The sequence below is a fragment of the Seriola dumerili genome, unplaced genomic scaffold (genome assembly GCF_002260705.1).
Source record: "Seriola dumerili isolate Sdu_G_001 unplaced genomic scaffold, Sdu_1.0 BDQW01000056.1, whole genome shotgun sequence".
NCBI classification, from domain to species: Eukaryota; Metazoa; Chordata; class Actinopteri; order Carangiformes; family Carangidae; genus Seriola; species Seriola dumerili.
In genome coordinates, this window is record NW_019174311.1 from 4,228,713 (window position 1) to 4,255,755 (window position 27,043).

A 27,043-nucleotide genomic window follows, 5' to 3' on the forward strand; every position below is an offset into this window, starting at 1 on the left:
TGCTCGCCGTCTTATTTTTTTCAATTTGATTTGATTACTTTTATGATGAATAAATTCAATGCTTTCATTTATTATCAAAGGCCAAAAAACAATACCTGCAGCGTTGGACCAAAACAACCATGATTATTTTATCACGTTTGTAAACGCAAATAGCTTACGGGGCTCACTACCTGTGAACCATAAAACCAATTCCTCCGTTTTGCACCGAGGCATTGTGGGTATTGAAGTTGTCACGTTTTGGATCCAGCATGGCAGGGAAACAGAAAAGGTACGTAGATATTTCCTTTAAAATGTGTCGTTTATTGCGATTTTTAAGGGCAAATTTGTTTTGATTTTATAAGTGTAAGTGTTGTCAATGCAGTGGGAGAATTAGTGGCGTTTGATAGACTCGGTTTAGTTAGCTAACATAGTGTGCGACAGTCTTAGCTACCCATGCTGCTCTCGCTAGCGTAGTCATAGGGCTTCTTGTTAGCAGTTAGCTTACATCAGTCTTCAGTCTTTTTTCTCTTGGTTGAAAATGTACTGTACATGAATATGAAACTTGGCTAGCTAAATGACTACTAAACCTCGAAACGTTACAATTGACAGTAGAAACTATGTAGACCGTGCATCATATGTAAGTTACCTCCCCACATGTTGGCCAACTTATTTCAGTGATTGTACATTTGTCTGTCGTGTAGGAAACTGGAAGAGCTCAGTGTGGATGAGTTCCTGCTGTCAGGTTTTGACTCTGACGGTGAATCTGAAGAAGAGGCTCCCAAACAGAATGAAGTCAAGAAAAAGAACAAGAAGAAAGATTTGAACTCTGCAGCTCCCAACACGTAAGTCCCTTATAATGTATCACAGTTGTGATGGTACTAACATCATCATGTCCCCTCAAGCATCTCTTTTGTTTTTTTGTGGTTATTTTTCTCTATAGTGACGATACGAAGAAAGGAAAGGCCTCTGAACACAAGGAGCAGCTGTCCAGGTTAAAGAATAAAGATCCAGAGTTTTACAAGTTTCTGCAAGAGAACGACCAAAAGCTCCTAAACTTTGAGGACACAGACAGCTCTGAGAATGAGGATGAGGATGAGAAAAAGTACCACAGATTGCCATCCACACTGGAGGTAGGCCTGCTGCTTGTGTGTGTGTGCATGCGTGCATGTTAAAGTTGATTATGGAAAGCAGAGATCTTCATACTGGCATGTTTTACATGTAGGAGGCTAGCTCTGGTGAGGATGGTGAAGATGATGAGGATGGACAGAAAGGTTCGAAAATATCCAAGAAATCAGTGGAGACCATCAAAGTCACAGACAAAATGATTGAAAACTGGAGAGCTGCTATGAAGCAGGAGCCCACACCTCGTCTCTTCAGAGAAGTCACCCAGGCCTTTAAGGCAGCTGTGGCTACAACAAAGGGTGAAGGAGGGGGACAGTGTCGATACAAAGTGGCTGACAGCTCAGGTAGGACTCCATGTTTACCTGTAAGTGCTGATATGTGTAGTCAAGCTGTACCATCATCATGGAAATATGACATTGTTATAATTATTGCTGAGTGTTGCAGTTGAAAATCTAAATTGAATATTTGAACACAACTTGACAGTGTTTCGCAGTGTATTCCTTCAATACTGTCAGTATCGCATCAAACAACCTGGGGACAAATTTACTGTAAATGTTAACCATAATGGCTTTCATTTATGGTGTGGCTGCACAATATTGACATTTATACACATATCCAATAACCAGAATAACTGATATTACACATACAGTATTGTAGTCATTAGGGCTGCACAATTAATCAAAATATAATCAAAATAACTATAAGGCCAACTGCAATATCCAAATCACAGGAGCTTTTTTTTTTTTTTTTGGTCACATTGTTGTGCATTGTTAACACCACAAGTGTTGTGGTGCTACAGAGACACCCTGGCCTACAAATTATATTCTCCAGACGTTTGTTTGGTACAAAAATTAAATGATTAAATTCATTTTATTTTTTTTGAAAATAAAATGCATATCTACCATTCCAACTGTAAACACAATCGCAATATGTGCCAAAATAATCATAATATGATTTTATTTTTTATTTTTTTTTATTTTTTTTGCACATCGTGCAGCCCTAGTAGTCATATTGCTAAACCCTTATTTGGGTGTGGTGAGATATTTCAAGTTGGGCTGGGTGCAGGATTTTTTCACTGCAGATACGACGACTTGTCACACAGGTGTGTCTAGTAACATTGATTGAACTGTGGTTCTGTTTCACTCAAGTGCTCCATTAAGCCGTGACAACATTAATTTTATTATTGATACGTTGTGCTTTTCCTACTGTGACGTGTCAACATGTCTTCTGTAAGAACGGCTTATTGTTAGAAAGTTTTAGATACTAAAGCAGCTACAACACCTGACATTTTATTTTGTGTCTATTTGGAGTCCTTTTCTTCTACCTTATGATACCTTACTGGATTGATGCATTGTTTGATTTCTCACATTATTGTATAGCAAGCATTATTATATTGTATGCAATATTTTTTGTATGATAGAACACAACATGCTTCGCTCCTTGTAAATATGCATAAATAATCCTTTTTCTGTCTGGTCTGCAGTGTTCAACGCTTTGGTCCTGTTCTGCATCAGAGATGTTTACGTGGCCCTGCAGAGGATGCTCAACCTAAAGCCAGATAAAGACCAGAAAAAGTACAAAGAGGATGTTGTATCTCTGATCTGTTGACAGTAAATGTAGCGGTGGAAAGGTTGGTCACTTCTCATTCTGTTTTGCTCTCAGGCTAGTGCTCCCGTCGTCTAGTCCAAAATGGCAGAAGAATCAGATCGACATCAAGATGTATCTCAGTGGAGTAGTTCAGGTTTGTTTTGCTGTTCACTTCAGGTCTTTCCTCTGCGTCAGAGATGTTACATAGATGTGTTTTATTGGTTTTGAAAACAGAACAATTCATTTACAACAAAGAGTTGTACTGTATTTCTGCAGTGACATTTTTTTCCTCTTCTTCATTTGCGTCCTGAAAACATCACTGTGTTGTTCCCTTGTTTTTTCTCCTAACACTTGTGTCGTCTCCCTCTTCACCTGTAGCTATTATCGTGTCTAACAGAGGCTACAGTCATCAGCGCTGTCCTGCGGCACGCCAACCAGCTCATACCTTATTACCTCTGTCTACCCAAACAGTGTCGGCACCTGGTTAAGGTAGGACACAAGTCACCATAGGAAGGCGTGGAATGTGACGCTTTGGGATATACAATAGTCTTTTAATGTGGCTTTATTTTTCTTTCCCTTACATCTTTGTATATAGCAACTGCTGAAACAGTGGAGCACAGGGGAAGAAACGAGTCGTGTTCTCGCCTTCCTGGCCCTCAACAAAATCTGCCGACACAAGCAGGAAACATATCTTAACCCTATTCTCAAGGTGAGCTAAATGCAGAGTAACGCAGCAAGAGGCGGACATAGAAACCTGGATGTAAAATAGACTAGAACAGGGACTTTGCAGATAGTACTTGCCTTAAAAAATTACTGACACAAAAACAGAGTGTTAAACGTCTGTCTTTTAGAATTCCTCTTTATTTGGTGTTCATTACAAACACTTAAAACCATATCAAGCCTTTATAACCAGTGCCAAGTTGTGTTCACTTCTGTATTTTGAGCTCTTCTGCTCATGGTGTTTTTCTTTCTCTTTGCAGCAAATGTACATTTCCTACGTACAAAACTGTAAGTTCACATCTCCCAATGCGCTGCCCATGATCAACTTCATGCAGCGAACGCTAACGGAGATGTACTCCCTGGACACACAGGCCACCTATCAGCACGCCTTCATCTACATCCGACAGCTGGCCATCCACCTCAGAAACGCCATGACCATGAAGAAAAAGGTTGGTTTATAGATTTGAAATGCTCTCCTGGATGGAACCTGTACAAGTATAGGAAGACTGTTTTGCCATTTTATGATGAATGATATGATAGTGATTATTATTCTTTTATGGACACTGATTTAAACACATTACATTAAAATCTAATGTATTCACTTAGCTGCTACAGATAAAAAGAGCAAAAAGCTACTCTCTAGTATGTTAATGTTGACACACACCAGCATGATGTTGTTTTTTTTTTTTTAGCAATGTCTTTATTGAGATTTCATTTTATTTTACAGCCATTAGCATTATGCAACATATTACAGAATATACAACCCCCCACACCACCACCACCCCCCCAAAAAAACAAAACACATACTCGTTCTCTCTCTCCCTTGTGTTTAAAACCAATCAACACAGAACATAAACAGCCGTTGCAATACATTTTAAAATATGTCTATCCACTTCTGGGGTTTACCACTATTCTGATGTGTGTCTTATCCTGAGTCCTCACGCAGAAGCTCTCCTATATCATATATATATATATATAACACAGAACTGTGCAAAAGTTTTAGGCAGGTGTGAAAAAATGCTGTAAACTAAGAATGCTTTCAAAAATATAAATAATAATTGTTTATTTTTATCAATTTACAAAATGCAAAGTGAGCAAACAAAAGGAAAATCTAAATCAAATCAATATTTGGTGTTACTACCCTTTGCCTTCAAACCAGCATCAATTCTTATAGGTACACTTGCACAAAGTCAGGAATTTTGTAGGATCATAGCCAGGTGTATGATCAACCAATTATACCAAACAGGTGCTAATGATCATCAATTTCACATGTAGGTTGAAACACAGTCATTAACTGAAACAGAAACAGCTGTGTAGGAGGCTTAAACCTGGGTGAGGAGCAGCCAAACTCTGCTACCAAGGTGAGGCTGTGGAAGACAGTTTCATGTCACAGGTCATACACCATGGCAAGACTGAGCACAGCAACAAGACCCAAGATGTGCTGTTCAAGCTCTTTTCAAGAAGCACAAAGAAACGGGCAACGTTGAGGATCGCAGTGGTCGGCCAAGGAAACTTAGTGCAGCAGATGAAAAACACATCAAGCTTATTTCCCTTCGAAATCGGAAGATGTCCAGCAGTGCCATCAGCTCAGAACTGGCAGAAACCAGTGGGACCCAGGTACACCCATCTACTGTCCGGAGAAGTCTGGCCAGACGTGGTCTTCATGGAAGAGTTGCAGCCAAAAAGCCATACCTCCGACATGGAAACAAGGCCAAGCGGCTCAACTACGCACGGAAACATAGGAACTGGGGTGCAGAAAAATGGCAGCAGGTGCTCTGGACTGAGGAGTCAAAATTTGAAATATTTGGCTGTAGCAGAAGGCAGTTTGTTCGCTGAAGGGCTGGAGAGTGGAACAATAATGAGTGTCTGCAGGCAACAGTGAAGCATGGTGGAGGTTCCTTGCAAGTTTGGGGCTGCATTTCTGCAAATTCAGTTGGAGATTTGGTCAGGATTAATGGTGTCCTCAGTGCTGAGAAATACAGGCAGATACTTATCCATCATGCAGTACCATCAGGGAGGCGTATGATTGACCCCAAATTTATTCTGCAGCAGGACAACGACCCCAAACATAAAACTTTTGCACAGTACTGTATATATACTATTTTGCTATATAAAATCATTAAATGGTTTCCAAATTTCCTGCCAAGCATCCAATTTGATTTTCAAGGTACATGTTATTCTTTCCATGGGCCTACACTGCGCCATGTTCTTCCTGTTGAGAGCTATCATGCGTTTTGCCTGCAGTTTACCAAAATCCACCAAAGTGAGATTAGTAGGATACAAGTCAAACACTACCATCTTGGAGTCTAGTGGATTTTTCAGACAAAATGATCTTGATTGCTTTATTTTGTGACACTCCCAAATACAATGTATGGATGTTCCTTGAACCTCATTACATTTAAAGCATATGTCAGGTATATTACTATTATATTTATTCAGTTTGGCAGGGATTATGTAAGTCTGCATCAACCAGTTATATTGAAATAACTTTAAGTTGGTGTTGGCTGTTTGCATCTGAGCCTCCTTACAGGCTACGGTCCAGTTATTCCTTGAAATGCCCTCTTTCAAATCTGCCCTCCATGCATTAAGTGTTTATGTTGACCATTCATTTGAACCAAATGCGAGCCAGTTAGCATGATGATGTTGACTTTTTTGCTTGTCTGTTGTCCTCAAAGCGCAGCACATTGCAAAAATGAACGCGTAGTTGAATGAACATTCACAGTTGAGTTCTTCCGGTTTATTTGGGCTAATTTTAAACCCTTGTAATAAGACAAAACTCTGCTTGTGTGTGTTCTGTAGGAAACATATCAGTCGGTGTATAACTGGCAGTATATCCACTGTCTGTACCTGTGGTGTCGCGTCCTCAGCACCTTGCACCCCAGTGATGTTCTACAACCTCTCATCTATCCACTCTGCCAGGTCATAATCGGCACCATCAAGTGAGTATATAACATTTACATGTTTTTATGTTTTCATTATTGATGAAGCTAATGACCCTTTTTTCTCAACTAATCAATTAATAGTTTCTCTTATAAAATGTCAGAAAATTGTGTAAAATATTCAAACTGCCTCAGTTCTAAACCCAAACATATTTGGTTTAATGTAAAGCAACAAATCATCACATTTGAAAAACTGGAGCAATCCAGTTTTTCAAAAAATGTTTTTGCATTTTTGCTTAAATAATTACTTAAGCAATTTTGTCAATCATGTAACTGATTAATCAGCCTGTTGTCTCAGCTCTTAAGAAATTATCAGCACTTGCCAAATTAGAAAATTAATCATTTTTAGTCATAACAGTTTTTTTTTTTTTCTTCCTTGCAACATTCCCCACAAACAGGACAAAAAAGATCTGCTGTGTTAGTGTCTGATAAACCTTAAACTCATGGATCTGTTAGCCAGATCAGCTCATCACCCCACCAGTACCAGCACCCAATCAACACTTTTTTAAATGCAGGGCCTTTGGGTCTGAACACCCACTTAGTATCAGCTGTAACTTTTACACATCAACATAATCTCACTGCAGCAAATGAACTGAGCAGAACTGAGAACAAAGAGTCTCCTGCTGTGACAATACTGGTTGAGTGACAGAATGACTGCTGGCAGAAAGTGATAAATAAGCCAAGATTATGCACAGAAGACTGCAGTGGTGCTGAAAATTGTAGGGTGAGAGTGAATAATGAAATTGAACAGATATATCAGTACTGAGGAATAGTACATCATAAGTTCTATATTTGTTAGAAATGATTTTAAGTTTATTGTCTAACTGTGAAATATCCAGACTCTGGTATCTTTGTCATTGTGCTGTGGTAACTACATTGTGTGAGTTTGTATGCACCAGTGTTTCCCATTAATTACGTAGATTTATATATATCAAATTGAAAAAAGTTTTCAGTTTCCCTGTCTGTCTCTTAACTGGCGCTCTCTGTATTGTACTGTATAATCACTGACTCTGACCTGAGTCACTGAGGGTTATCATTTGTTTGATGCAATGTGAAGCAATGGACATGATCTACATATTGATCAGTTATTTATTTGTCACCTGATGTACAGTACAAACAGAAACACTGATGCGCACACTTTGTTTTTAAACTGTAATATTGGACAATGCTTCACATAGCTGAATTTTTGGAGTGGTGGTGTCATCACTCAAAAGTCTAATGAGTCATTTGTTGATTATTTCTCACCTTCAGTAATCGCAGTGGCACAGAAACTTGAAGCTGCTGTCTGGCATTGATTTTTACATGCATTATAACATAATATCAGGTCCTGTACATTTCACCAACAGCAGGTGGAGACATTGACCACTGTTTCCTCTGTGTGAACAGATTGGTGCCCACATCAAGATATTACCCCCTGAGGATGCACTGTTGCAGAGCCCTCACCCTGCTGTCGAGCAGCACCAACACATTTGTACCTGTGCTGCCTTTCCTCTTGGAGGTAAGGCTTCACGTAGTCTCCAGGAGCCACCATGTCTGTCCGACAGGATCACAGCAGCCTGAGACGAGCTGAGGGGATGGTCAGGTTTCCAGCAGTCTGCTGTGTAGTTTTTCATACACCAGTACAACATACATGCCTGAAGAGCTCAAATACTTTGAAATTATGCAGAGTAAACAGCAGTCAGTTGTTGTCTTTGTCACTAATGGAAACAATGTAAAGGTAGATGTGATGAAATGTTCCGTCGGTGGTTTGCTGTGGAAAAACATCAGTGGCGTATGAGATGCATTTTGGTCTCAACGGCCACAACTGAAGGAGCTCAGGAGGAAACACATCGAAGGGTAGAACTCTCTTTCTCTCTCTGTGAGTGTGTGTGTGAGAGAGAGAGAGAGAGACACACCTTTGTTATCAGACTGATCGCAGGTCACCAACTGACAACATTTCTCTGGGTCAGGTGTTAAGCACGTGACCGTGTGGTGTTTGTGTGTCGTTTGTGTGCGAATGCGTGTCAGTGCTTCTGCGTGGTGTGCTGGGCGATGTTGTGGTTTGCCGGAGGATAACAGTGTGCTAGCGACAGCGACTAGCTTGGCCCACTGGGAGTGGTCAGTGTGTGTGTGCGCGTGAAGCAGTTTGACCAACTCGATAAAGACACAGTTGTGGTTTACACGCTGGTCCTAACACGCTGTGCAGACCACATCCTCTCTGCCTATGGCCCACTCCCCACCTCTTTTTCCCTGCACACACACTCAGAGCCCCCAACCCCCAACAGCAAGCCGTATTTATTTGTGACGCACGATATTTCCTGTGTTTTTTCTCCTTTACTGTTCCTCTTGTTAAAGGCAGGCTGAGGTACGTTGCTACTGTTTTAATTAGAGCAGCAGAAGCAGCCCCTTCCTCCTGTGTGTGTCTGCCTGTGTGTGTTCTCGCATCTCCGAGGGGGGTGTATGATTTGGAGCTTCCTGCTTCAGTAGCTGTGTGTGTGTGTGTGTGTGCGTGCGCGTGCGCGTGTGTGTGAGTGTGTGAGAAATCGTGTGTGTGTGTGTGAGCGCGCGCATGTGCATGCATCAGGGTTGGCCCATGCCTTCCCACTTCCCCCTGGCTCCCCCGCAGACCGCCACCACATCCTATGTTTGTACAGACAGCACTGGCCAGGAGCGTTGCTCTGCTTCGCACACTGAGCACATTAACGACCACACAAGCACACACATACACGCACACACTAACACACAGAAATACACTGAGATACGTGGTGTCAGAAATAGCTTGATATACAAATACAAGACAGAAATTCACTTGTGCACTGTGGGCAGATGTGAAAGCTAAAGCTTGTAGACAAAAAGCCCACACGCTGGCTAGAATGTACTTTCAGAGACTAAGATAGAAATGTGTAATTTCTCTAACACCACTGCATGTAAAACGAACAGCGCAGAATGATTATTGTCTAATGTCATTATAGCTGAATACATATATACTTAAGCTGTGCTTGGTTCCTCATGTTGAACTTATGAAAGTGTGGTGTCTCCTGGAAATGAGAAGGAAGAGATTTATTAGATGTATGAAAAGGCAAACCCTACATGTACGGGAGTTATGACAAAATACTTTGTTTCATAGCTTATTACTTACCAACAGGTTTTGACCTTTTGTCAGCCGTCAGCCTCACCTTTCCAGTACATTCCTTCAGTATCAGGTTTGTCTTGAAAGAATAATTGGTGGACAATGAGGAGTGTGAAAACATACAAACCAAAAGAATACGCAATCACTAATAATGAAGAACAATAAAAATAAATAAATAAATAAAAAGTAAATAAAGGTTATCAGGTAAAATCTTGCCCATGTTTTGTATTTGCTTTAGGTTATTATTCCGTTCTCTGAATATGATATGCATTGTACCAATAAATCTTATCATTTTATTTGGGTCCAAATTAATTCTGGCTGGTTTCTGCTTTTCCTTTCTAGATCTTCCAACAAGTGGACTTCAACAAGAAACCAGGCCGAATGAGCAAGAAACCCATCAACTTTGCAGTCATCCTGAAGCTTAGCAAAGTCAACCTGATGGAGAAAGCCTACAAGGTATGTGTTACTGTTGTGGATCCACCACTAGATAGTGTAGGACAGATTTTTCTTTCTTATAGGGAAAGAGTATCCGCTGTGTGCTGCTGCTTGTATCTGTGCTTCGGGTCTTTGTTGCACCAAGAAGGAGCAGCAGCTGATCAGATGAGTGTTTCAGGTCTTAGTTAATGTTATTTCCATGTTGCTCCCCGACACTGTGTGTGTTAGCCTGCATGTGAGCATGAGGGGATTGAGGGCAGCACTGAAAGCCCCTTGTCAGGGCTCTAAAACTGGCCCGGAGTCACCACGCTCAGCACTGGAGCCAAGAGGATTGTAGCACGGCCTTCTGGGATTATCCTCCTCACTCCGCTCACTAGGGCTGTTTTCACTCCTGTCACCTGGGCAGCTGCCACGAACCCCCGCCTCGTAGACTCACAACAGACATAACTCAACAAACACTGATCTGATTGATGGGAAACGCTTATTGAACGGTTTTCATTTTCACAAAGAGAGGCAACTAAGCTTCTTGTACTGCAGATGATGTGTTCACATGAGTTGCATTTTGAAATTACATGTAAATCAGTCTTTGTCAGACATTGTTTAATTGTTTAAAGAGCCATAGTACATACTATACATAATACAACCTGATGCAAGTATGATTCAACTTTTAAGGGCCATCCTTAACTGACAGGCACCACTTTAAAAGGTAACTACTTGTAGCAGGAAGCACTCAGGTTTTTCCATATTAATGTAGAGTTTGTTGACAGTTAATACAACATGGATGACTAAAGGCTAAGCAATAGTCACAATTCAAAGTGCCATTACCGTGTTAGTATCACTTGTGGCCACTAATAAGCAAAGGTTTTACAGGCTGGCTCTAAGCTGCTGAAGGTAAATATTTGAATCTGTGCTGCTTCTCTTTGTGTAGCATGTTGACTTGCCATGTTGTTTCCTATCGAATGGCTCTCCGCGTAAACTGTGAATCCTCTCTGTTTATAAGCCAGAGGTGACAGACTGCTAGGCTAAGCTTAGCCTGACAATCAGACTGAATTGGAATTTCATTTCTCCTCAGTCATTCAGTCTGACACCATGTTAGCTGATTTCCATTTGGAAGAGAGAGTTATTTTATTTTTGCTCTGTGCAGTCAGCAGCGAGTTGCGTATCCAACGCCTTTTGATGTGGACGCTGCATTTGCAAGAAGCGCTTAACTATTTTTGTTGATTTTAAGAGGTGTTAATTCTGTTCATGGACGTAAAGAGACTTGCACAGCTGTGTCAATCGTCACCATTTTTCTGATGCAATTTTTCATGACTGTAGTTATGTAGGAAAATGACATCCCATTGTTAATTCTGCCTAAAAAACTCTGGATTGCTTCTCTATCTGCTGGAAACGGTCATCAGTGAGCGTCACACCACAGATCTATTTGAATTGCTGCACAAGTCAGAGATGTGGGCAGAGATTCAGACGTCCACCAACAGGCTCGGCCAAGCTGTCATCACAGTACCTTTTGTAACAAGTCATGTTTCACTGAATGTAGTTGCACACCAAAGAGGACAATGATGACGTGACGTTTTACACGTGTTACAAGTGTGAATATTGTTTGTGACTCTTTAGGAGGGACTGATCGACCAGCTGTATGACCTGATACTGGAACACTTCCACACTCAGGCCTTCACCATTGGCTTCCCAGAGCTCGCCCTCCCCACCATCATTCAGGTAACACAACCTTTGAACTGATGCTGGAATGGACTTGAGTGACCTGGGTCTGTGAAATGAAGCAACTTTATCTCCTCATATCCACAAAATCTTACAGGACACACTCAGGTGTTACAAACTCATAAAGAAGTAGTGACATTCCCAGAGTTTAAATTCTTCTCTGAATAGATGATTCAGGATCTGGTTCACGTCTTGCCAGGCAGAATCTGCTCCCCTCAGGGGAAACAACCACAAACCCTCCTCTGCTGTCCCTGAATACACCGTATGGGCGGACTGGATGATCCTTTACACTGGTTCCTTCTTTCTCATACTCCCCCTCCATGTCCCTGCAGCTGAAAGCGTTCCTGAAGGAATGCAAAGTGGCCAATTACTGCAAGCCGGTGCGCCAGCTGCTGGAGAAGGTACAGGAGAACAGCAGCCACATCACAGGACGGAGACAGAAGGCCGCCTTCGGAGTGGCCGATGCCACCGCTGTGGTAAGAGAGTGTGTGTGTGTGCGTGTTTGAGAGAGAGAGAGAGAGAGTGAGAGGTGGAGGGAGGGAGGGAGGGAGGGAGGGGTTGTCTGTGTTGTCCTGAATTTACAGGCTGCCTTTCCAGAGTTCTTATTTGACCTCTTCCTCGTCAGTTTGGCTCTTCTGTTTCCTAATATTAGTTTTTGTAAACTTTCAAATGGCTTTTGACCAATTGAATTGTAAGTTGTATTCAGGTCCATCAAAACACATACAGGTGATTTAAAACAAGATGTAATAATAGTAGTAGTAGTGTTAAAATGTAGAAGTTGTTGGAGTTATAAATGGATAGCTGACGTCACATAACATCACCTGTTCTTTAAACAGAAAGGTAACACAAAAACCACAGCACAGTCGTTTATGGCTCGGTCGTTGCAGAGTCAAATGTTTTTTAGTTGACTCCTGAAATTTGAATGTATTCAACTGTTTTGTGATTATGGAAGTCAGTTTTGTATCGTTGGCTAGAGATTTAATATCTGGTTGGTTATAGTTACAGTTTTTCCAATAACAGGTACCAGTATCAGAAATGCCTCTGCCACTGTCTAAAATATGGTATCCGGTATGGGCGAGTACACAAGTCTTTTGATAAACTTTATAGTTTCACACTTGGATAAACTGGCAGTTTTCTTGGAAATCAGTTCTTCTTCGCTGCTCCAAAATAGTAGCTTACACAGGAAGTTGTGCTGTGTGGCCACTGTCAACTACTGTTTTAGAGCAACGAAGAAGAATCGACTTCCCGTAAATAGTAACGTTAGCCGTAAGCAAAATGTCAGCAATACGGCAATATATGGAGTGTCCCACCAGTAAAAAACTTTAATAATTAGTGATTAAATTAAAAATTAATTACAACCCTGAAAAGTACTAGTTACTATGAACTATACTTTAGGATTTTGCATTTTGTTTCTTGTATGACTATCGGTTTTATTGCTTTTCCTACTCAGTTTAGTCCTACAGGTCAAAAAAGTTGAAATGTTTTTACTATTTAATTGAATACGGAACCCTGGTTTGAACCATTTCATTTGAAATAAATTCAGTTACTTTGAGTAAAAGAGTCCCTTAAAATTTAATCTAAAAAGTATTGATTTACTCAGGTGCAGGTGAGACCTCAAATTGACATTAAATGTAACATAAATATATTCAGTGCCAACGGAAGCACAAGACTATCAACAAAATTGAAATAGGAAATTAATTAGTCTGGGATGTCTATCCATTAATCCCTCTTACTAATACATAAATCAGACCTAATGAGGAGTCGGTCGTTGTCACTTTGCCAGCTCTTGGTGAGATGGTGCCAGCTGCTGTGGTGGGTTTGTTGGGTGTTCACAGTAAATGACGATGCTCAACAATTAGACAACTCTATCCACTTGACTTGGAAATTGCTAATAGTTGGTTCAAGTTTGAGTCAATGTTTTCTGTTAAATGTAACAGTTGTTTCCACAGCAACAGCAGGATTCTTTAAATTTTAATCATCTAGATTACTCATGTCTGTTTCACTCAGCTCTAACGTGTAGGTGGTGTTTTATTTGAATGTTCTCAAGAAGCATCTAAAGAGAGTAGAGTTCCAGTTGCAGGACAATGATAATGAAAAACTTTCCTCTGGTTGACTATAAACTTTTCTTGTGGGCTCTGGTCCAGTTAAAGTAGAGGCTGCAGGCCATGACAGTCCTGACCGACATGCAGCAACTGATAATGGAGGACACTTCCCTGTGTAAACTCTCAGCCTGGTTGAGAATGGCTGTGTGGTTATTGCAAGCTCTTATGGGCTTTTGAACCAGAGGCGCCTCTGCCTTAATGAGTAGCCATTAGTGTGTGTCTGTGTGTCTGTGCTCTCATGTTATGCTACCTGTCCACACACACATTTTCATGTGGCTTTGCTGCCACTGAGAGTCTTGACGTGTTCTGCTGATTAATATTAAAGAGCGTTTAAGGATGAAATTAAAGAGCATGGTCTTTGTGTAATTTAGCTGATGAGAAAATGTGTGTGTACACACGTGGAACTGTGTGAGTGTGAGTGTATACGTGTGTGTGTGTGTGTGTGTTAACAAAATACAACCGACAGACAGCACGGCACTGCGGCAGCGCCAGCCCCTGTCGCCACGGCTCTCTGCTCAGCGGAGGCTGTCGCCATGGCATCCACTCCCTGGCATCGTGGCAGCAGTAGAGGTGTCACCGCAGGCGAAGGAGAGGGGACAGCCCTGCTGCTGCTGTGGAAAAGGCCACGGCCCCCCTCTGGCCACCAGCCCCCCACTGACATGTCACCCAAACTGAGAGCTCACCTAATTAATGATGCCCTGCCTCCATCCAGGTCGCACTGGGGTCTCTTGTCGTTCTCTCCTGTGGAAATATTTTGTTTTGTTTGTCTCAGTCTTGGCTGAGTTCAGAAGTAGCTTTTCCATTTTCATTTTCTTATTCAGTCTTTTTTGGGGGCGTACATGTCACCCATCTTAACAGCGACGCAGCAAACTGGTAAATGTGTTAAGCTAACGGGAGCAGGAGGCCGTGGTCTGTTCACTCTATTGGATTTGTTGGTCAGATAATGTGATTGGGCCTAATCAATATCATCCACAAATACCTTCAGGGGAAGGCTGGAGAAGATCCGCTGGTCTCCGCTTTCAGGCCTCTTCAATCTGTCTGTTTTCCACATCTTCTGACTCTCATCACTGTCTTGTCTGTCCATCTCTTTCTCCTGGTCAATGGATGTGAAGTTGTGGTAGAAAGCCACTTATAGTAAGATAATCTAGAGCCTGAATGAACCTGCTAAAAGGCCTCTCTCAACAGATATTTAAAAAAAACAAACTACGACCTTGGACATTTATGTTCATCCACAAGCTTAGGCATTGATCTGGTTCTACCTTTTTAATATTATATACCACCCACACCTTTTTATATACATTCTTCAGCAAAGATTTTGATCACCATGTTCTCTGTCAGGCGGCCTGGGAGAAGCAGGTCCAGGAGGAGGGGACTCCTCTCAGTAGGTACTACAGCCAGTGGAAGAAACTGAGGGAGAAGGAGATCCAGCTGGAGATCTCTGGCAAAGAAAGGGTAAATATCCAACAAGACTTGCTCCTTCACTTAAATCATGAAAAACTCATGCTCTGTCGTGAAAAATTATCTTAAGATCATCAGTGTCATCAGGACAGGCTTGTGTTTTGACCCTGTTGACTGTTTTATTAAAGATGGAGGATCTGGACCTCCCTGAGATCAAACGGAAGAAGATTCAAGAGAAGAAAGCGGAGGACAAGAAGGAGTTCAAGGATCTGTTTGAGTCTGACAGTGAATCAGATGATGATGATGGAGGGTTCAAAATCAAAGGTGAGTCACTCCTCATGTGTACTTTTCTCTCACACACAACACTGTTCTGCAAACGAGGCGGTTGTTTTTTTACTTGTGGAACACGAGGTTACAATGTGCTGCCAGTCTTGGCCTCTAGGGGGCTGTGTTTCGTTACAGCCTGGACTTCTACTGAAAGCAAAGTTAAGAGGTGATGACAGTTGAGTCTGATTTCTCTACTGTTGTCTCTGTTTCTGGGACAGTCCCCATCTTAAAGATTTGGCTACATGAAACAGATGACTGAGGCTCTGAGTTATTAAAACATCCACGGTGGCCATTTTTGAGGAATGGAAAATTAAATCCCAAATCAAACTCAAGAGAAAATCTCTTTGCTAATCAGATAGTTTGTTCTTTCTGGGGTAAGAGGAGCCGTCGGCTCGTTCATCCTTTAAACCCTGTGTGTCTTGTCCTCTCGGGGTCGTCCACAGGTCACAGGCAGCTGCACCCTCGCCTTTACAGCTTTACACTCGGACACACTCCAAGCTAAAAAAGCCCTTCGCAAGGTCACAGAGGAAAAGAGTAGGCGGCGGGGGGATTTTTTTTTTGTTTGATGCATCTGGACTTCATTGTAGGGAGAGTCCCCACAAACGGATGGGCAGCTGCCGGCAAGCGGCAGGCCTCCGCCTCTCACTCTCTGCCCCCCCCCCTCGTTCATCTTTCCTCCACCCCTCCCACCCCTTGCGCACACACACGAACTGAAACCCCCGACAGGAAGTACAGGCTTGGATCCCAGCGGGGGTTCCTAATTCAAACCAGCTCAGTGGAACAGCCAGAGGTGGCCGCTCCCACTCCTCTCTCTCTCTCTCTCTCTCTCTCTCTCTCTCTCTCTCTCTCCCTCTCTCTCCCTCTCCCTCTCTCTCTCTCTACCTCTTTCATTCTACTCCTCTCGCTCTCTCTTTTTGGCTCTGAGGGCCTCAACCAGCTGCCCCCGCATGTCCTCACAACACGTGCACACACATACACATCTCGATGATAGCACACAAATGTACACCCACCACCTTGTCGTCCAGTCTTGAAGAGCCAAAAGCTTTCGGGCAGCTCACCAAAGCTCTTTGTGGTTTCACACACTCCCGGAAAGAGGGGGAGTGTGAGAGTAGGGGGCTGATGATTTAGATTGATGTGTGTGTGTGTGTGTGTGTTTTCTGTGGTGGGGGTGTCGGTGTGTGGGGGTAATAAGTCTTCCAGGTCATTTCGGGGCAACCTCTAAGGTACTACTGAAGTCTGCTTAGCACCATGTGAGCAACAGAGAGTGGGAGGGAGTGAAAGTGTGTTTGTCATCTTTACATTCAGATAGGAAGGGAAATGGCTGATGCTTTAATAGATGTTATTTATCTGTGTGTGTGTGTGTGTGTGTGTGTGTGTGTGTGTGTGTGTGTGTGTGTGTGTGTACGCCCGTGCTCGCAGTAGCTCTGTTTTGCCTCTCTCTCCTCCACGCCCCCAGCCTCTCATCACACCTCAACTTCAAAGCCTGTGGACCCCAGTTGTCCCTTTGGCTAGACAACACACACAGACACACACACACACTGTACTCTGAAGATAGCACAACACAGTTTCAGACAAACTCCCAACTTCTCTCTGGCACACACAAACACACACACACCAACATTCCCATCATCATCGTAGCTGTGGAACCTGCCTGCTATCTCCATTTGCTATATTTAGGCCGTGAGCATAAGATGTCTGAAATTGCAGGTAGTAAACTGTCATGGGTGTTTGTGCAGCAGCAGCGGCGGCGTCTGTAATCGACTCTCAGTTCCATCTCAGGAGGAAATAGACTCTTCCAGCTGCCTCTGATACCTGGCCCACATATAGATGTCTCCAAAGTCCTCAGACGTCAGCGATGCACCAACGCAAACTTTAAAATGTCAAAAGTAACGGTAGACAAAATTCAATGCAGTGTAATGTTTTTCGCTGTCTCTCCTCAGGTAAAAAGGGCACCCGTGGGTCAGATGATGATGAGGATGATGATGATCTTGACGACCTGTCTGACATGAGCGATGATGAGGGAATGGAAGAAGACTCAGGTTAGTGCAACATCAGTGTCCAAGAAGCATTCTGATAGCAATAACAAATCATTAGTTTGTTGCGTAACTATTCATTTGTTGTGTATTTCTTCATGATGATTGATCGGTTGAGAAAAAAGTAATCAGTAACTATTTTAATAATTCATGAATTTTAGTCATTTCTTTCATGCAAAAGCAATCATCTGATTTCAGTCTATCCAACTGAAGATTAGTTGATTTTCTTGATGATTTGAACTTAATATAATTAGTTATTTTCTGATATTCTAAAGACTAATCAATTAATCAACAATAGTATTGAAAGATTCATCAATCATGAAAATAATTAGTTGCAGACCTAAATTTTTAAATCGAAATGAGTAAGTCACACCCTCAAAGTAATAACCGCTGCACAGAAATTCCTACCTTCTAATTACTTAATCCAGTCCCTTGAATTAGGAAGTAATGCACAAATGAACGGAACAGGAACCATCTGCTATTATGTAAAATACTTTTAAGGGATGTCTGATGTAACAAAGTTGTAGTTTACCAGCCAAGACACTAAATAAAACTGTATAAATCCGAGCAGCACTGTTATTAAAAGGTTAAATAAATGTGAACACTCAACTAAAACATTTAGTTGATCAAAAAATAATCAGCAACTGTTAATAATGGATAAACTGTTATAATATTCCCTAGTTTCACAGAATTTACTGCTGTTCTTTGTCTGAATATTATGAATCACTTAATTACTATGAGGGCGAGGGGCCATTTAAGTACTGACCCAAACTTTTGCATATGCCACAATTAGTATGCAATCATTTTCTACGTTCTTTAATTTAATGAAATAACCGCAAACAGGAAATTCACATTGGAAGAAACAAACAGGCTCACTTTTTATTTACTTCTTTTCACCTCAAAGAAAGCAACAAATATGTATTTTATTTAATTTGTCCAAACTTTTTCATACAACTGAATAATAAAACAGCTGCTAGCCTGCTGCTAACTCTCTAGGTGTCCCTACCTGACTGGAGTAGCAACAACAGTTTGTAACTTGTAACTTAATACTGCTACAATAACCCTGTTCAATCACATAGTGTAGTAATGTGTATGAGTATGGGAATTACTAACTTGTGCACAGAATGTAACTCTGGTAACTGCTGGACTCCATCAGCTGAATAACAAGTGTTTCCTGTCTGTATTCCAGATGATGATGAAGGGGATGAAAAGGCATCCAAGGCTCCTCAGCCGCTGTCCTCCTCTGCTCTGATAAAGCTGGCCGAGGGAGACGAGGATCTGGTGGAGGACCTGGAGCTGTCTGACGATGACTGAGGGATCATGGGTTCACGCGATCGAGCTCACCTGAGACACTTTTTATGCTCTCCTCCGATATATTTGGATTATTTGTTATATTCTTTGCTTTTGAATTTTGTATTACTTCACTTGTACAGTACAAATGTGTTAATGGTATAATTTTATGAAGCATTGAAATTGAAAAGAAAAAAAAAGAGTCTTTGTTTTTTTTTTTTTTCCCCTAAGATGCTAATTAATTGAAGCGTGCATGTGCATGTTGATGCAGAAGTGCACCTGAAAAAAGTCATTTTTGTCCTCCGTACATGTGCACACCTGTAGGCACCCTCAGGCTTTGTGAGGACAGGCTATTTGGAGAGAGCTGTGAGCCTTGCTGAGCCGGGCCGAGCCAGGCTGGGCCGGCCAAGAGGAGGGGTACAGAGAGGCGGGTGTTGAGCCCCGAGGCAGCAGTGCTGTGCCAGGCTGGCAGGGTGGCGTCTGATGCTGTGCCAAGACTCTCTGCCCAGGTGGTAGAGCAGCAACACAGGCTGGTCTGTTTCTGTGCCAACTCCTCATAACCCCCCCACCCCCCTCCCGGACCACTGTCTTTTCTGTCTGTGTATTCACATGCTCAGACACAGCTTTCCTACTCTAACTTCTCCCCTTTTCTTTCTCAGCTTTACTGTAGCTTTCACCACTAAAGTAAAGGTGATACTGGGCTTTGTTGGGTGAACGATTATCGCATGCATTCACTGGTGTACAATACAGGGCAGAGTTGTTGTTTGACATGGACTTTAACACCACAAATGAGGATTTGATTTGTGTCGCCACATTTCCTCTGTAGTCATCTTCAGTGAATACAGAACCCTCTGGTGCAGAGGCCCAGCCTGAAGCGAGGGGAAGTCCCAGCAAAGTCTGTAGAGTGTTCTGCTTCAGTGTGAACTCTTTGAAGCAGGAAGGTAAGTGTGAAGTGGCGGGGAGTGGGGGTGTATTCCTGGTTCTGGTGCTGGTCCTGTGTGTGGGTGTATGAGGCGGGTCAGGTTTATCCCCACAGGCAGGGAGGCCTTAGCCTGCGGCTGAACCTCACACTCTGACAGCTGGTGTTGACCTGAACTGTGCCCCCCATGGGTCACCTCCCCTTCACACACGCGAGGAGACCACATACTCCCTCCTGCAAGTTTTTACTGAACAACCACAAACACCTTAGTAGGAAAAGGCACATATACATCATCTGAAACAAATGACAAATGAGAGAAGTGAGGAATTTCTTTAGGATTTATTTCACCTGTATGGTGAATAGAAAAATAGGATGAAGACAAAACTTTTGAAGGGAAATCTAGAGACCATTTTAATTCATTGCTTGCGTTGTTTAAAAAAAAAAAAAAAAAAAAATCCATAACAAATTCAAAACATTTGCATTAAGAGCTTTTGTGCCTTACTTTTCCCTGCAACCAAGAGAAAACCAAGTAAAAGTATCTTTGGAATCCATCTGAAGGGCTAATTATAATACATATCATAATCTGCTTTATCTACTACATCAAAAGTCCTATAAATATTTTTTTCCTCATATTTATATGCCGAAGTAGCATTCGAGATTGGAGCGTCTTTTAATATTACACTTTCAAAAAAAAAATGGCAGAACAAAATTATGAACAGAAGTACCACCAAAGTTCAGCAAGTCACATTTTTCAGTAAAGAAAACCTTATTCGTGCAACTACATTTAACAAAAAGTAAAAGTACCACGTATGTAACCTTCAGGATATTTTCATCTTAAGCATGATTCTGTACAATTTTGCATGTTTTTCCTACCTCCCACAGTAGTCAACACAAGCGTACAAAGACGTAAGCCGTACACACCATAGAGGCTTCTCCATTTCACCAACATTTTTAAGCCTTTTTTGTATGTCAGGAAATGACAGATCTACCTGTGTCACCCTAAACACAGTCCGTCACGTGAGGCACTAGCCTAGCATTCCCCTGTTGGACCAGTCTTTCTCTGAGACTATTAATGCAAAAAGAAGCGGACACATTGTGAAACGTGTTTCCAATTCCACACATCCGGTCATCTTTGGTATTGGGACAGTGGAATGCATAGTTGCAGTGATAAGAGGGAGATGGTCAGATCTGGTGCTGCTCAACATATGCTTCAACTCCAGCCTCCAAAAAGATAGCTCCACGCTGCTGTTTGGCTTCGGAAAACAAGCGAGCAGAAGGAGGGGAGGGAGAGAAAAGAGGGGAGAGGCGTCTCTTTTTAATTCCTGGATTCTGCAGGGCTTGTGGTGAGAGCAGTCAGAGATGGAGACTAGAGAAAGAGAGTGAGTGAGCAGAGCTTCCTCCAGCTCAGGAAGGAAGGAAGAGTTTCCGCTAGCGTCTGACTGTCTGACTCGCAAGAATGTCGCATTTGTGGCAGGGCTTCGCTCCTTTTTTTTTTTTTTTTTTTTTTTGGCAAGCTCTCTGTGACCAGCTGTCTCCTTTTCCTCCTTTTTCTTTTTCTCTGTTCCTCTGTCGCTTCACGTGTCTCCCTTCCAACACAGTTTCTTTGGATTCTGCTCAGCTACAGCCACTGCAGAGGAACTCAGACTCTTGATTGGTTTGCCGGATGTGGTTCATATCGTCCAGTTGTCTTTTATTCCAGTCCAATGTTTTCCCATAAATTTTAGCATAAAGGTCCCAAGGTGGGGGGGGGGGTCTGTTAAATAGAGCCTAGGAGTCAATCTCTCTGGTTCAGGTTACACCCCCCCCTCTCTCTCTCCTGCTCCTCCCTCAGCTCTCTGGTTAGCTTGAGGCAGGTCTGCCCTGCTCCCCCATGCCTCTCAGCTCCTACGAAGGAGTTTTGGCCTCGTATCTTCCCACCACCGTGGAGCCATTACCGTTTTCCTGCTTGGGGGAGGAGCATCCTGGGGTAGGCCCGCTATAGGGAGAGGAGCTGCTGCTGGTGGAGGTGGGTCTGTGGGGCAGGGACAGAGAGAGGGGCAGGGGGGTGTCAGATGGCGTGGCAAGGGGGTCCCGATCCCGTTCTGGGGGGCGCAGAGCGGCAGAAGGCGGAAATGGGAACGCCAAGGGAAATCCAGTCATGTAGAAAAGCCTGCCAACACGGCGCGCCACCTGAGGAGACGAGAGGAGACACGTGACTGTTGGTACATTCTGTTGAGTATTGTGTAATGGACTAATGTTGTATGTACTGTAAGAGAGAGAGAGAGAGAGCGCAGAAGAAGAGAGGCTGCAATCTGGGGGGCAGGCTAATTTGAGGGAATCAGCTATGCTACACTTCGTTTGTTGTGGGCCTACGGACAGAAACACGCATTCCAACACACAGCTCACTAGCAAGTTCACTGGATCGCACACAAACACACACGCAGGTCTGTAGTGTGTGTACCTGTGAGCGGATCTTGAGTGCGGGCCCCAGCTTTAGTCCCATGGTGCTGAGCAGGTGCTCCTCAGTGAGCAGCGGTAATGTCTCTCCATCAATGGCCTGCTCCCGAAACACCTGGCGAAGACACAGCTGCTTCAGCCTCAGCCCCAACACACACACACACACGACACACAAACTTACACAATCACTCACACAACCTACAAAACAGTGGCTGTATTCCAAAATGTTACATACCTATATTGTCTCTTTAAGGATTGGGTCAGATTTTTTCAATTTAATACCAATTCACATTGATGCACAGATGCATATGGAAGGAATTATTGGCTACTAATCATTTCTCCTGTTCACAGTGGACCTAAAGAAATCTGTTCCTGGTGTGACTCCAATTTTGGAGATGAGGGACAAATCCCGTCATGTTGCTCCAAAACAAAACGTTTTCTAAATTTCATCCGAAGCTAATAACAATGTATTCTGTACTAAGAGGCCTGTATTTTGATTTGTGCTGCTGAACACTGGAAATCATTGTTGCGTAGAACATGAATATGATTTTTGCTGCGTCCCCACTACTACGTTTTCATTTTTTAAATGCATTTAAAACATAGTGGTGTGGATGTCTCCCATTGCCCACAAGCTAGGAGTCAAGCTGGGAAGGAATCTCTTCACACCATGGCCAGAATGATAACAGCAACTAATAACTCTTTAAACATGCATGTCAACATGTGAGTATTGTTTTAAAATATTGTGCCATGTCCTATTTTGTTCAAGATTTTAAAAAAAAAGGGTAAGACTGGTCCACTTTTCTCAAATGCTGGATGCTTCATTTTGGAACGATATATCTCTATACACACACGTACATATTGCATTCACACAAGCTACAGGTGTACACCTCTACATGTACTGCTAACTCATCCTCATTCACACAAAGCCCACAAATATGGCAATTGTGAACATGACCATTCATGCATCCACACGCATTCACAATAAACTTGAAAGAACTGTTTGTGCTCCACAGGTTTAGTGTTTCTACCCTAAACATAATCAAATGCCTTAGAAAATGCTACAGTAGCGCAGCAGTATGAATTATATCTTTGTCACTATTCTTCCTCTATTGTTAGTAGTCAGCCTGCCCCTGGCCTCCTTCCCCTCCTCCCTCTCTCTCTCTCTCTCTCCTCCCTCTCCCTATGTCCTCACCTGTGTGTATTCAGCACATCCGGCCAGGCTGCTTATGAAGCCACACACGTCCTCCACACTCCACTTGCTGATGTCCTCCACAGGATTTGCTGTGGCCGAGTCCTCCCCATCCATGAAAAGACCTCCCACAGAGCCTGAAAGAGCAGCAGTGGGTGAAAATGATGTGTCAATGTAAACACTGGGTACAAAGCTGCTAGTAATACTGAGGATCTTGCTTCTGGTCCACATTTTTAGTGATGCAGGACTCAAACAATGCAAACTGAGAGACACCTCAGAGTCTCCTGTTAAAGTATTTTGAACTGCATTTTTACAAAATTGTTGTTTTTGTCATGGTAAGCTTTGTCATGATGATGAAAACATTGACTCAAAGGTATTACATTTACAAAGTCATAAAGGAAAATCAACAGAAGGTGAATGTATGAATATCTAGTATTTCTGCTTCATACATCACTTAAACTATTAATTGATAATCAAACTTGTCTTGGAATAACTTTATATTGGTATTTTTGGATAAATCAACAAATAGGGTCACCTCTACTGACGAGATTTCATCCCTGTCATTTAGTTGCTCATGGTGGGAATTTGTATAATGATAAAGTTAGTTTGTCCTAGTATTTTTAGTGTTTGCAAAAAAGTATAAGTGTTCTGTTTTATTTAGTAATAACGTATATGGACAAGGTGTGTGTGTGTATTAAACGTATGTGAACAAACAATCCCCTCCTCCCTCCTTTCTGCCCACGTGGCTGTTCTGCTGGTGGTGTGCATAAGGGTCACACAGGGGTCAGAGGCAGGGCCCCTAACAGGGAGAGGTCTCCACACTGGAGACACGCACACAGAGTGACGCTAATGGGTTTCACATGTTTGCTTTCAGCATTGTGTGTGTGTGAGTGAGAGAGAGAGAGAGTCTCTTACCCGTGTGAAAGTAAGGGTTGGCGTAGGGGAATCCAAAGGGGAACGACTGGGCGTGAAGAGCAGGCAGAGGTGGCATGAGTCCAGGTGGCAGGTGGTATTTAACATCAGCCTTGCCCAGTCCAGGAGTGAAGAGGTGGCGACTGGGTGACTCTGTACCTGCTGAGCTACAAGGGGCGCTCAGCCTGCCTGAGCACTCTCCAGTCTCCTTGGCACTGTCACACACTCCCTTGCTGCCAGTCTCCTTACCCCCATCTCTCTCCCTGTCCCTGGGTTTACTGGTGGACTTGGCACTGATGCCCTCCTGCCTCTCTGTGCACATCTCTGTTTCACTGTCGGAGTCCTTCATCTCCTCATCCTGCACCTCCCTGTCTCCCTCCCTTCCTCTGTCCTCTCTTCCTCCTATGTGATCCCCAGCACGGAATTGTATCTGGGGACCCCTGCGGGGGGCCTTCCTGGATTCTGCATCTGGCCCAGCAGTGGAGCTCTGTGCCTGGGTGTCTTTGGGTGTGGTGGATGCCCCTGGTTGGTGCTGCTGGTGGTTGAGGGTTAGGAGGGGTGTGGCAGCTCCATGGCGAAGCACCAGCATTGCATTTGACCGGCGGGCCAGCTCCTCACGGAGAGGATGGCCCTCTGGGATGTCGTGGAGGCTCCGCAGGGCAGGATGGTCAGGGGGCAGGCTAGGAGGTAGAGCTCCCAGAGGGTCAGAGCCCAGAAGACGCTGCTGCTGTCGCTGGTGGAGACTTTCCAACTCCTTCTGTCTCAGCAGCTCTGCTGACATCTCAAGTCTGAGGCAGTGAAACATGCAGGAACTTTAACATCCAGGTCAAATGATTAAAATTTGACAGTAAATCACAATAATATTTACATTGGTCTTTATGAAGAACTTATAATTATGTCAACAAGTTTCTTCTACCGGTAAACCCACATCCTAAAACTTACTTTTAGCTGTCGATATATTTATGTAATCACTCATTACAACGACATTACAATGTACACACACACCTGGCTAGATTCTGTTTCCTCAACATCTCCTGTTGCCGAGCAAAGATCTCAGCTTGAGCTGGTTGGAGGAAACCATACCCTGTGATGGAAACGGCAAGAAAACACTCCTGTAAGCAACAATGTAAAAACCTCCCACATCTTAGAAACAGTTAGAAATTAATAGATGATGTGCAACTACTACAGTGTTTTGGAACTGAATGTTCTGTTTTGATACAAAACCATCAAACATTTCCATGTCAATGCAAATGTGGATGTTTTTTTTTTTTATTGGTTCTATGTGCTAATATCAACTATTTAGAATGACTGATTACTCACCAGGAGCTTGGCAAAGAGCAGAGGGCATGCCCAGGAAAGGAGGCCGCAGGTGAGGTCCTAAGGCGATGTGAGGGGCAGTTGGAGGGGACAGTAGGGGCGGAGGATGAGACAGTTCTCTGTGGACATAAATATAAAAAGACGACATTAAGCTGAATTTGGATTTTACTGAATAAATTAAAATGACACAATCATTAAGCAGGAGGTATGTATAATACATGACGGTTAAGTGAGTAGTGTTTTTTCTCAACTCCATCTTGGTAAATGTGTGCACACTGCCACACCAATGTACGCGGTGTATTTTTATCGGTGTAGCTCCAGAGGCCCCCGTGTCGCCCCAGTGCCTCATCAGTCTTGTCACGCCGCAACAAGCGCCGCCAGCCATTTCTGTACCCTGGACTGCAGCCTTTCCTTCCCCTTGCCGCCACACACACACACACACACACACACACACACACACAAGCGATATACACACAGAAAGACACATACACACAACTCCAGACCCACACACATAATGAGGGCTGAATGCACAATGCCAGTGTGTCATGCTCCGACAGCTGGGGCGGCCCCTGTGTCTTGACCGGGGCCACGGGCTGAAGGACCTTCTAATTAACACTCATCCCTCCTCTCTTTTCTCTCCCTTTTTTACACCCTTCTCCCTGTTCCCCTCTCTCTCTCCCTCTTCTCTCTCTAGGCTGCATTGAAGCCGGTGAAAAGATGGAGCGTCCTGCAACCTCTGCTTCTGAAAAGGCCTCTCCATTATTGGCTTCGTCTTTTGTCCTCCTTGAGGGGGAAAGGCGCCTCTCACCTTTCTCCCTCTCTCTCCGTCTCTTGTTCTGTCTTACCCATCTTTTTTCTTTTCTTTACTCCTGTCTTTCTACTTTTTTGTGACCTCTAAAAATCTGTTTTGTTCACTCTTTTTTCCCCCTACACTTTTATTTCTTTCACCTCTATATATTTTTCTCTCCCCTTTTCATCACTCATCATCCATCTCACCCTTTCTCTTTATCCCGGCCTTGTCTCGCCTCTGTGTGTTTCTTTTAGTTTCTCTCCCACTTCTTTTTTCACTGTAATCCTTTCTCTCATCCTATCCCTCTTTCTCTCAGTTTTGTGCTCATCCTCATGGATGTAGGGTCTGGAGTGGATGATGATGCTCAGCTGTTTTCTGGGCCTTTCTGAGCTCATGCGACCCACACCTCTTCCTCTCCTGTCTCTTGTTTTTCTCCTCCTGAGCTGCTGCTATCACACCAATCAGAACTCAGCTGTGTGTGACTGCCGCCGCACGAAAGCATACATGGGAAACAAGCTGAGGAAAACAACAAAATCAAAACCAACACTGGGACGCATGCAACCGCAAATATTGTTTTGCAACCGTGTTCAAATTAGCTAGCGCCTGCATGTCTCCCACCTCACTAAATGGTGAGGGAAAAGGAGAGAGGAATTGCAAGGAGGGAGGGCACACATAGAAGAGCGGGGAGATGAGATTGTGTGTGTGTGTGTGTGTGTGTGTGTG

General features: G+C 43.2%; 2 protein-coding genes across 5 annotated transcripts in view; one reads left to right on the forward strand and one right to left on the reverse strand.

The window, feature by feature from the left end:
- The first annotated feature begins 225 nt into the window (after positions 1–225).
- Positions 226–18,928, forward strand: noc2l (NOC2 like nucleolar associated transcriptional repressor). The gene is made up of 18 exons (XM_022741520.1): positions 226–268; positions 681–821; positions 920–1,109; positions 1,202–1,445; positions 2,585–2,675; positions 2,764–2,842; positions 3,067–3,177; positions 3,284–3,397; positions 3,669–3,857; positions 6,208–6,347; positions 7,734–7,845; positions 9,799–9,912; positions 11,506–11,607; positions 11,940–12,083; positions 15,048–15,161; positions 15,296–15,431; positions 17,375–17,473; positions 18,657–18,928. The coding sequence occupies exons 1-18, from the start codon at positions 249–251 to the stop codon at positions 18,779–18,781; spliced, it is 2,265 nt and encodes a 754-aa protein (XP_022597241.1). The 5' UTR covers positions 226–248; the 3' UTR covers positions 18,782–18,928.
- Positions 18,929–21,184: 2,256 nt separating this feature from the next.
- The window catches only part of samd11 (sterile alpha motif domain containing 11), a 48,667-nt gene continuing 42,808 nt past the window's right edge, over positions 21,185–27,043 (reverse strand). For 3 of the 4 annotated variants that reach the window (XM_022741521.1, XM_022741523.1, XM_022741524.1), the window contains exons 8-13: positions 25,534–25,649; positions 25,219–25,297; positions 24,217–25,001; positions 23,305–23,438; positions 22,117–22,227; positions 21,185–21,845 (exon numbers count right to left, since the gene is read on the reverse strand). In XM_022741521.1, the coding sequence (XP_022597242.1) occupies positions 21,561–21,845; positions 22,117–22,227; positions 23,305–23,438; positions 24,217–25,001; positions 25,219–25,297; positions 25,534–25,649 (1,510 nt within the window). In that variant the 3' untranslated portion in view covers positions 21,185–21,560. The remainder of the gene's footprint in view (positions 21,846–22,116; positions 22,228–23,304; positions 23,439–24,216; positions 25,002–25,218; positions 25,298–25,533; positions 25,650–27,043) is intronic. The other variant, XM_022741522.1, reaches the window with a different exon arrangement.

What these genes read in the sequence shown, in the direction of transcription:
- noc2l (XM_022741520.1), top strand. Translation starts at nt 249, where the DNA reads ATGGCAGGGAAACAGAAAAG. An exon ending in ATGGCAGGGAAACAGAAAAG is followed by an intron (nt 269 to 680) that starts GTACGTAGATAT and finishes TCTGTCGTGTAG; the next exon opens with GAAACTGGAAGAGCTCAGTG. An exon ending in ATCTCAGTGGAGTAGTTCAG is followed by an intron (nt 2,843 to 3,066) that starts GTTTGTTTTGCT and finishes CTTCACCTGTAG; the next exon opens with CTATTATCGTGTCTAACAGA.